Source organism: Morone saxatilis, unplaced genomic scaffold, assembly GCF_004916995.1.
Source record: "Morone saxatilis isolate NCDOM2014 unplaced genomic scaffold, NCSU_SB_2.0 Contig22, whole genome shotgun sequence".
Lineage (NCBI taxonomy): Eukaryota > Metazoa > Chordata > Actinopteri > Moronidae > Morone > Morone saxatilis.
The window spans coordinates 20,969,537-20,979,786 of NW_023339785.1; the positions used below are offsets into that span (position 1 = coordinate 20,969,537).

Sequence of the window (10,250 nt, forward strand, 5' to 3'; positions counted from 1 at the left end):
AAGTGTGTTTCTGTAATCAGGATCTCTTTTTCTCTTTTTCAAGCTCTGCCAACAAGTAATTAGTGATTTCAAAACATGTAATACAATACATAAACATTGCATGCAAATCATCTGAACGTGATTGTTTCTCATATTATTCACGGTTGCAAAGACATTTCCAGTATGTGAATACATCCAATTTATTTAAACCAGAAGGAGTTACGGTGGGAATAAAGCATAAAGCTGCAGTGTCCTTTAATGTATAACCTGTCCTTTTAAATCAGTGAATTGCGATTTGAGCTCGATGTCATTAGCAAAATTATACAATAATTCAGTCTGAGCTGTTGGACTCCTTTGAGAAGAACCGGTATTTTAACCTAATTGCGGAAATGTCCTTAATTCAACCAAAACTAAGTTTTCCACAATGACAAACAAGCACTACAAAAAGAAGAATTTATGCCAAACCAACATAAGTCTGAACTTAATTTAACATATTTAGAACACATTTCAAATTCTGGACATGCGCCAACATCTCTCTATATTCAATCCAGATCCACCTAACAATACATCATGCCTTAACTAAAATCATATTTCGTTTGATAAAGGTAGTGTAGCATTAAAAAAAAAAAACTAAGACATTTCGCAGGGGTCTGACACAAGTTGTTACTTTTTTGCTTTTTGGTTCTGGCATTTATCAATAGAATGAAAATATGTTTAAAAATCATTCTTGAAACAAATAAGTAATGGTTTGTTTACTGAGCATTTAGTTTTATAAATAAAATATTGTCCCAGTAAGATGAGACTTATAATGTAACATATTTCACCTGCTGTCTTATTTTAAAAATAGAAGAGTGAATTTGTTTTGTTGTATTAAAATCAAAGGTTGTCTTAGTTGAACTACAGGAAGTCATAGTTCTATTCAAACCTAAATTCTGACCTAAAAATACTTTCCAAATAAGTATTTTTGGAGTTGCATACAATACACGGCATATTATATTTTTGGTAAAACGTATGTTTACAGGATAAATTCTATGGATGCCTTTGTAAGTAACACTGTATTTGTTGGGATCCGGGCTTTTTTTTTCTTTTTCCAGTTCTACCAGGATGTGAAAGACTGGTGGCTGTTTGGCTTCTATTTCTGCTTCCCACTGGCCTGCACAGGAATCTTCTACACACTCATGTCCTGTGAGATGCTCAGCCGCAAAAAAGGCATGCGCATCGCACTCAACGACCACATGAAACAGGTATACATGCAGATGACTGCTGCGCACATTCAGAACCACTGTAACCAAAAGACTTAGAAAGACGGAGAAACTCAGCAGCATCAATATTTGTCTTTGTGTGTGTGTAGCGGAGGGAAGTCGCGAAGACGGTGTTCTGCCTCGTGTTGATTTTCGCTCTCTGCTGGCTGCCCCTTCATCTCAGCCGTATTCTGAAGAAAACAATCTACGACCAAAATGACCCCAACCGCTGTGAACTGCTCAGGTAGGCACGCAGATACAGAAGGCAACGCAAGTGCACTGCAGACTTTCTCCAGAACCCATTGTTCTCTGCTGTGTGACTTCCTGTCTTTACTGTGAATGATGTCCTTTTCTTTCCAGCTTCCTGTTAGTGATGGATTACATTGGCATCAACATGGCCTCCTTAAACTCCTGCATTAACCCGATTGCCCTCTACTTTGTCAGCCAGAAGTTTAAAAATTGCTTTCAGGTAAGAGGGCACACAAAAGGCAAAAAATATGGTATTATTATAAAATACAGCAAATCAAATAACTGCATGTGTGTGTGTATGTGTGTGTTCTTGTCTTGTAGTCCTGCCTGTGCTGCTGGTGCTACAGAACGTCTCCCCTGGATGAACGAGGCTCAGGAGGACGCTGGAAGGGCTCTTGCCACGGGAACGGACTAGACCGCTCGAGCTCCCGCTCTAGTCAGAAATACACAAGCTCTTCATAAACACATACACACATACTCATCACAAGCCGCCTCTGCCACACCCTTGTTCCCATCAGCTCCCATTGCGGAGAAACAGCGACGTCACTGCCAACAGACCGGGAAAGGGAAAAATGGAGCGAGGTAGAAGGTAGAGGCAGAAGAACTGCGATAAAAAGGATTGACCCAAACTGATGATGAAACAGGACTGTACCTGTTCAGGCTGTAATACTAACGGCAAAAACTATGATGCAAGGCATAAATCATCATCATACATCATGCAAAAATCTGTTCATACTCCAACACTGAGGCTTGTGTAGAGGACTAAAAGTCTCTCAGTGGACCAACATGGTAAATACATTTAAAAAAAAATGTTTATTAACCACATGTAAATTTATGTACAGGATTGTCTACATGCAGATTGCAGATGTATGATTATATCTAGCCTTAGTGCTTCATGTATGAATAACAGCACTGATGAGTACTACCTGTTGAAGCTTTGATACCTCATGGAGGGGAAACATAGACGGAAACTGTGACCCTGAGTTATTTTCCGAAAAGCCTCAAAGGTTGCAAGTCTTTTTTCCAAAACTGCATAAGGGTGCTTCTGCATATGAACGCAATCAGTATTATCTGACAATTTACTGCATGTTGTCATTGAGTTCCTCAACGGCCATGTGCCCTGGTGTCATCATACCAGAGTAAAATGGGCCCCACTGTGTGTCATGTGGAGAGTCGAACATCGGAGGTCTTTTACCCGGAAATCATCGCTGCTTTAAGTCATGTGGAGGGCAGCTGTTGTTCAAGAACGCTGACAAATACCAGATGATTCCCATCATGCTATGCAGAAGAAGTCATTATTAGACCTGTTATTATTGCATTATTTTTAAGTGGTCTCTGTTTCCACTGTGTATAAAGTCTTGACCTGTCTCTTACAATGTAGCTTTTATTTTTCTAAGAAAATATCAAACGTGAAGCTTGTTTAATCGTCCAACATGAGGTGTCCATTTATGATTTCCAAATATTTCACCTCCATCAGCGAGTGGTCATGTTACGTAGATGTTCCTGTGGCTGGAAATTACTCTCAGAATTACTTCTAAGAGCTGCTTGAGGAATACATGTTGTAGGATTGACCAATTTAAAGCTTTAGGAAGGAAAAAGAAATCCTGTACAGCTGGATGTTTTTTTAAGAAGTGAATGTTTTTACTTAATGGTCATAGGAATTATTTAGGTATATTAGTTGTTTCCATTAAATATAATCCAGGTAAAATTCAAGATCTCTAAATCATTTAACGTATTTAACCATCATTTGCGAAGGAGAGATACAAGCTAAAGAAGGATCCTGTAATGATCTATTTCTCATTATGTATGTGGGGTGCAACACAGCGAGAGAAATTTGTTCCTAATATTTTATGATGACTTCAGTTAGGACGTCTGTGGCTACAGCTAGCTGCAAGTACCCAATAGTCATGCACTTGTGATGATGATCTTTAAAAAGTCCGACATGAGGACAAACTTCAGGTTGTGCCTGATAGTAAGTCTCTTAACCTTAACTTCACCAGGCAGGTTACATGGATTGTGTGTTATTGATGACCTAGATGAATCAAAGTTTTCAACACTGGCAGTAGTGAGAGCATATACTGATAACACAAGCACAAGATGAACCCATTTTATCCGGTTGTTTTTTGTCTGTCAGTACATTGTGACTAAGATTGGAAACCTGGAAAGTTTTCTACATCAAACTAATAAGCAAAAGTGTCCTCTTTCAAAACCAAATTTGCGCTGACGAACTAGACAAGGTGTTTGTTCACACTGAAGCCTTTTAAAGTAGACTTGATTGATGTAATATAATATATTAATTTTTCCTTTGCCACTGTATTTGCAACAGCACTTAGATCATCTGATCATGCAGTACGTGACTCATTAACTCATCATATCTATTTATGCCATCTTCGCTGTGCTTTTAGTTACATCTAAAAGCAACTGTGTACTGGAAGGTCTGAGCAGCTTTGAGGCTGTCTTTATAGAGGGACCACCAAGCTAATACATGTAGAAGTGATGTGAGGTTGAAGATGAAATGTAATGTGAATATCGGCCCTGGTGTTTTAAATGACATTTATACAGTACTTATTTTCTGAGGGTATGCAGTAATAAATATTATTTTATAGCATTTGTGTTTGAGTTATTTACTAAACAATTAAAAGTTGGAATGCAGTCTCACGGTTACCTTAATGTTGCACAATATGTCTGCATGCATTGAAGGCTCCCTGTGAAGTTTTTTACCTCTAGTAGCGCTGTAGAGATGTTTTTCTGAGTGAGTCTCCGTTTTGTTTATTTCATGCACACACGCATTCACCAATGACAAAATACACATTCCTACTCATGATTTTACACCAATGTTGGTGGAAATGCGCCGAGATATGCAGACCAGACATAGAAGACTGCTTGTAAGTTGCTGGGGAAAAGTCCAAATCCAGTAACTGAGAACCAAAATCACTTACAGTATTGTCACACTCTATAATGGTCAGTGCGTGGCACACAATGCTACAAAGGTTAGTTCATACTGTGCACACTGATGAGAAGCTTCTCCCCTTTTATAGCTTGAAGCGGTTTTACATCATGTCTTCTTTTATGTTTGTGCTCCCCCTCCCCAGCTTAAGTGAACTCTTCTCGTGACACATTCTTACATTTTATCCCCATCTAAGGCACTGTGGCAATTTACTACCCTCCTGCGAGCTATCTACCCTGGCCTTTCTGGCTGTTACCGATTAGCAACCCTCTGCTAGTACTCCCACAGGTCCACTTAGTCCTTACTGTGAACAACCCCACGGACGAACTACTTCTCAGAGGTGACCTTTGTTTATAGTTTTACTGACAGAAATGTTACATTTTCCTTCTCTGATGAACAGACTTCACACACACACTCATTGGACACTGTTACATTGAAGATACCTTGGGGTGCAATCAGGCTATGGTTCAAGAAACGGTTACATGGTACAATCAATCAAACTTTAAACAAACATGATTACATGTGCAGTAAATATTATTAGATCAGTTACAATGACCCTTAGAGGAATGAAAATAGGAGTTTTTTTGGTTGAACAAACACACAAATATGGTAGAATTTAATATATTTATGTATTATGCATATGTTCAGGAAAGATATTAAAACATGATTATATTTGTAGTATGTTTACTTTCCCTCACAAAGTGAACATGGATGCTGAATTTAAATCTGCTTTGCAAATGTTTCATGAGGAATGAAATGCATTCAGCACATTTGTTAGAGCTCAATGTTGTTGAGTAACACCAACTGTTTTTGTTTACAAGAAAGGTCCATCGGGCACATTTAAGTAGGTTCATTTTAACTGTCCTTGAAATGTTTAATGTAATGTGCTTTCATCTCCTTTATAGTCATTGACACTGAGGGTAATGACTTTTTTTATGAATGCTCAAAAATCTCTCCTCTTCCCCTGTAAAATTTAGAATACAGCTGTGGTATGAGAAACAAGTGCACTCTTGACAGGAGGGAACAGAAACAATCATAATTAACATCATAATGTATTGACAGCCTTGTCATGGGTTAAATATTAAGTCATGGGTGTCATGTCTTTTATTTTGTGAGTAAAAGTTACATTTCAGAGTAGGACTGTCAAAAGAAAACACGGCAAATGTTAAGCAATTGACCTCAAAGGCTTTTCCTGGTCTGAAATTATTGCTTTGGACAATTATACATTAGGCGCCAGGGGCCAGTTCCAAGAAGCAGGTTTACAGAGATAACTGCTGATTAAATCTCAGAAAATATCTTTTAGATCAGTGCCTGTTACTGATTTGAAGAAGTTAATTTTTTTTCACTTAGTAAAGCTGTTTCTTGGAATCAGCCACAAATTCTACAAGGCAGGGAACCTCATTTATTAGCGGTTACTTTATTTTCTTATTTTGCCTCAGAGTAATTCATAAAAGTTTGCTTCTGAGGTCCAATGTCTATGTTACAGAAAAAACTATTTAGAAATACTGGAGAAAAGGACTATTGGGGTTTTTCTTGACATGTCACAAACCCGGCTACAGTCAATAATCTAGTTGAACCCTAAGGTCAAAGACATACACTGCTGCATTAATAAACCTCAGTGCAGGATAAACAAAAATCTAAAATAATTACATGAAATGAAATCATTAAGGCAACAATTGTATGACTGACAATTCCACAAGTACTGTAATATAAATATTTGAAAGAGGAGAAAAAAAAACAAAGAAAAGCTTGTTGATATTAATTCAGTTTGGAGGAATTTCTCTTCAAACTGGGGAACCAAACATGTACTTAAGTGTCGTAATGTGTTTCAAATAAAACTTGGTTGAGAGTTTATCCCACATGAATAAATACATTCTGAGCATCACCACAGTGCGACATTTAGAACAAAACCACGTCAAGCATGGGGCAAAACACCCAAAATGACTGTTTTCGAAGACAATCATTTATTCACAGCAGTAAGTCTCCCCGTGTCGCTGTGCATAAATAATTTTCTGCACAAACAATAGTTTAAGTCTTGTGCCCACACATTTGGTTAATTAAAAGTACATAAAAAGTAAAGTTGAATTCATTTCTTTAATTATAAATAAAAGGCACCCTTATTCAGTACACTACACTTGGGGGGGGTTTGCTGATATAGCCTCTAAAATCTTTCTGTTTTGACCAATAACTTATGGTGGCTGGTGACAGCTAATGCTAAAACCCTCATAAAACCACAGCATGGTGTTTATACTGTATAATTTCAGTACAAACAATAATAACATGTTAGTGGGTGAGCTTTAGAGGGGCTGGTTTCGTATGAACAAAGCCAGTTTTCCCTGTGCTAGCTAAGCCTCATATTTACCCTTACATACATGAGAGTGGTATCGATCTAATTATCTATGTGCAAGAAAGCAAATATTGTTCTTAAATGTCAAACTATTGTTTTAAAAAAAAGAAACTGATTGTATCATAAGAAAAAAATACAAAATATTGGCCTATTCTTGTATTCTTTAATAGATCAGATTCCCCATACTGGCACATAAAGTTAGTCAAATATGAGTCATAGTTGCTGTTTTTCCTCAAATTACGTTCCACACCCACAGACGCAGCAATGACTGAACATGTGACTGACAGAGGGATATGATTAACCTCAAATAACTTTAACCTCATTATTTACACTTGTCTCCACTCATTTTCCCTCTCTGTCTTTCTGGCACTGTATGAAGTCCCTCACACCACATTCCTCTGCTAATAAGGACATTCTAGTTTAGTCTAGTTTACACTTCTCCCTTCGTTCGTCAAACACGGCTTCAAAGGACAGATGAGAGCAATTTGGTGTTTTTTTAGAAACTCATCACTTTAGGTTTGGACATCCTTCAAACAGTGTTACACGAGTAGTTATGAAAATAAATAATTCCGGCGAGTCAAAGGGCTGAGTGTTATTCATGTTAGAAGTTAAACAGCTTCAATTGCTTTCCAAAGATTCAGGAAGGATGAACACAGGACTACTAGATATTTATCATACACATTTATGATAAATCATACATCAACTCCAGCTTAATACAAAAAAGAAGAACTGTACAAATGTTTGAATGTGACACGAGCAACCTATTATTATATAGGAGACCTACTCTCAAAAGTAGATATATAAAAAGGAACAAATCAGGGTAATGTTTTCCATTTTGTTTGTAGAATCTGTATCCGACAGCTTTACAGACACACATATGGATGCTCTTCATTCCATGGGTTGCTCCTGCCTCTCTTTGAACTCGTTAACTCTTGCCTGGAACAAAATAAAAGAACGTAGTCAGAAGTGGAACTGAGACAGTGTGAGGAGTGGTAAATTGAATTAATGCTGGCTGACTTAACTTATACCATGGGACTAATATACAGAGCTATCCAGACAACCCGGGGTTTCTTCCTGTATGAATGATAATATTATTCCATGTGAGGAAATGAAAGGTTTACTCTCTGCTTGCCTTCCTCAGTTGGGAGGTCAGAGCACAGAGTCAGCTTCTTAACAGGCAGAGACAAGGAGCCTCCACAGAGCAGACGTAGCTGACAGCTGACACATGATGATGAGTGATGATCTCTGCTCAGTGCACAATCCTTTCATACCACTAAACAATCAGCTGTCATCCAGTTTTAGTGGTGAGTCAACAGAAAGTGTGAGCTTCTGAATTATCTGGAAACTGGCCAATTTTAGTTTGGACTGTGAATCCTTATTCCATTATTGTTTCTATATTGACTGAACCACTGCTGGACAAGAGGCTGGTGATCAATGTATATAAAGGAACACATGCACTTACCTGAAAGGTGTTCAGAACATGTTGGCAAACATCACTGAGCTCATTCAGGCCCCTCCGCAGTGGCTCTGTGGCTGGAAGACCCCCTGAAACAGACAGTAAACTCCTCTGAAGTCACTAACAGTCATAACAAAAACACTGCACTGATGATATAGGCAGACATCATGAGGGCTGCCCGAGTTACAAGAGAAATCAAGGAACTAAGCATGAGGGAGATGCTGTTCAGGGGCCAGATTCACCAAATATTCAAGCTGCAATTTATAACAAAATTGTCTCTAATCAAGTCAAATGGCATATTTTTAACCCATGCATGAGAATTCAAGAGCCCTGTAGGAGCCTCAGATGTATCTACAGTTTTCAATTGACAATCATTTTTGAAACGTGACAGTAATTGCAATCTATGTGTAAGCACTGGTTTGCAAATTACTTTTAAGGAAAGGGACCAGACTCCATCGATCAAGAACTCATCCAAATGCAGTAAATTAGCAAAGATATAAAAAATAAATATTAAGAAATGATGGAGGCCTAAAGGTTAGAGAAGCAAACTTGTGAGCTGCAGGATAAATCTGGCTGGGGAAAGTGAAAAAGCAGCACTTGCCCTTCCCTCATAATACCAGCACGGAGGTGCCCTTGAGGCGCCCAGTGGAGCTGCTCAGTGTCCAGAAGATCAAATTGTGGTTTTACTGAGCAGCTGCCAGGTGTGAATGTGTGCAAATCTGATTAGGTTGTTCCTGCAAAAACAGAGGCTTCCTCTCTGTGAACCTCCCTGTATAAATAACAGGGTGTGGGGGAGTCTTTCACAGTATTTAATTTATCAAAGCAGCAGCTGATTACTGCAGATGTAACAGCAGGTCAACAGGTAATAATAGAATAATGTACCTCAAAAGGGACTACAACTGCACACAAGTGCAGAGAGCTACCACTGAATGCTTTATTGAATGCTGACTGAACTAAGCACTATTTTTAAACATCACTCTGAAGTTTTTTGCGGTTATGGTCTAATTGATTGATCAACAAATTCACAGTGAAAACAAATGAATGAAAAGAATTGTTAGTTGCAGTCCTGTCCCTCTTCTGCCAACTGACATGGAGGACTTCTACCCACACATTTTATTGTGGTCATGGTGGAAAAATATAATGACAAAAGAAGCACATAAATATATCTGAATATGTGAAAGTGCAGTGGAAACAAGGGTTTTTTCTGGTGCCTGGAAGGTAATTGTGTCTTTCTGATGAAGCCATGAGGAAAGATCTCCCAGGCATCCTGAAACTTAGTTCAACAACAAAAACAACTTGTTTTCTCGGTCCAGCAGAGTCCTTTCATGTGATGGGGCTGCTGTTATCTGTAGCCACTTTGTGCAAAGTTGATGACAGATGATTTTTTGTAACAAGTGGTTATAGCTCACTGTGGACAAGAACAAGAGGGGGAGTATGTGCATGTGTTACTTAAGGTCAGTTCTTGTTCGGCTGAGTGGTCAAAGTGAATGCACAAGCCTCCAATCAAAATATTTACTCTGCAACACAAAAAGCTTTACTCTCTCGCTTTCCTACGCACGTATGCACGCGTTAAAATAACCTGGATTGTAAGAAGAAAAAGCAGTGAAGTGATCGGGGCCTTAAGGAGTGTCTCTCACCTCTCGTCTGAATGCGAAAGTTGATCTTGCTCTCTGACGGATGGGTGATGGTGTAGCCACAAAAGTCCGTGTCCACGCTGACAGGAAAACAGGAGAGTGAAAGCGAGATTTGTGATTACAATCAATGCTTTGCTTAAAGTGGGTGGAAGTGCGTTAGTGTTACAAAACATTTTCCACTATCAACTCGTCCCAGCTGACCTAATCTCTGAGAGCAAAAACTTACGAATCAAATACACACTTGAGAAGGCCCTTTTTGATATCATTATTATAAATAGTCAGAATTATGTCTGAGAGTTGTGAGGGGGGAAAAAAAGTCCCCTCCAGCTGGAGGCAAATCACACAAATTAAGGATCAGTCAAACACTTTGTACTTCAAACAAGTCATGCGAGAGTGT

At 38.6% G+C, this 10,250-nt stretch overlaps 2 protein-coding genes across 2 annotated transcripts in view; one reads left to right on the forward strand and one right to left on the reverse strand.

The window, feature by feature from the left end:
* LOC118333613 (endothelin receptor type B-like) overlaps positions 1–4,077 on the forward strand; it is a 12,880-nt gene extending 8,803 nt beyond the window's left edge. The window contains exons 5-8 of the mRNA XM_035669339.1: positions 1,074–1,223; positions 1,331–1,464; positions 1,581–1,689; positions 1,791–4,077. Coding sequence (XP_035525232.1) covers positions 1,074–1,223; positions 1,331–1,464; positions 1,581–1,689; positions 1,791–1,931 — 534 coding nt within the window. The 3' untranslated portion in view covers positions 1,932–4,077. The remainder of the gene's footprint in view (positions 1–1,073; positions 1,224–1,330; positions 1,465–1,580; positions 1,690–1,790) is intronic.
* Positions 4,078–5,490: 1,413 nt separating this feature from the next.
* The window catches only part of polr1d (RNA polymerase I and III subunit D), a 7,317-nt gene continuing 2,557 nt past the window's right edge, over positions 5,491–10,250 (reverse strand). The window contains exons 4-6 of the mRNA XM_035668968.1: positions 9,857–9,933; positions 8,226–8,308; positions 5,491–7,699 (exon numbers count right to left, since the gene is read on the reverse strand). Of these exons, the coding sequence (XP_035524861.1) occupies positions 7,652–7,699; positions 8,226–8,308; positions 9,857–9,933 (208 nt within the window). The 3' untranslated portion in view covers positions 5,491–7,651. The remainder of the gene's footprint in view (positions 7,700–8,225; positions 8,309–9,856; positions 9,934–10,250) is intronic.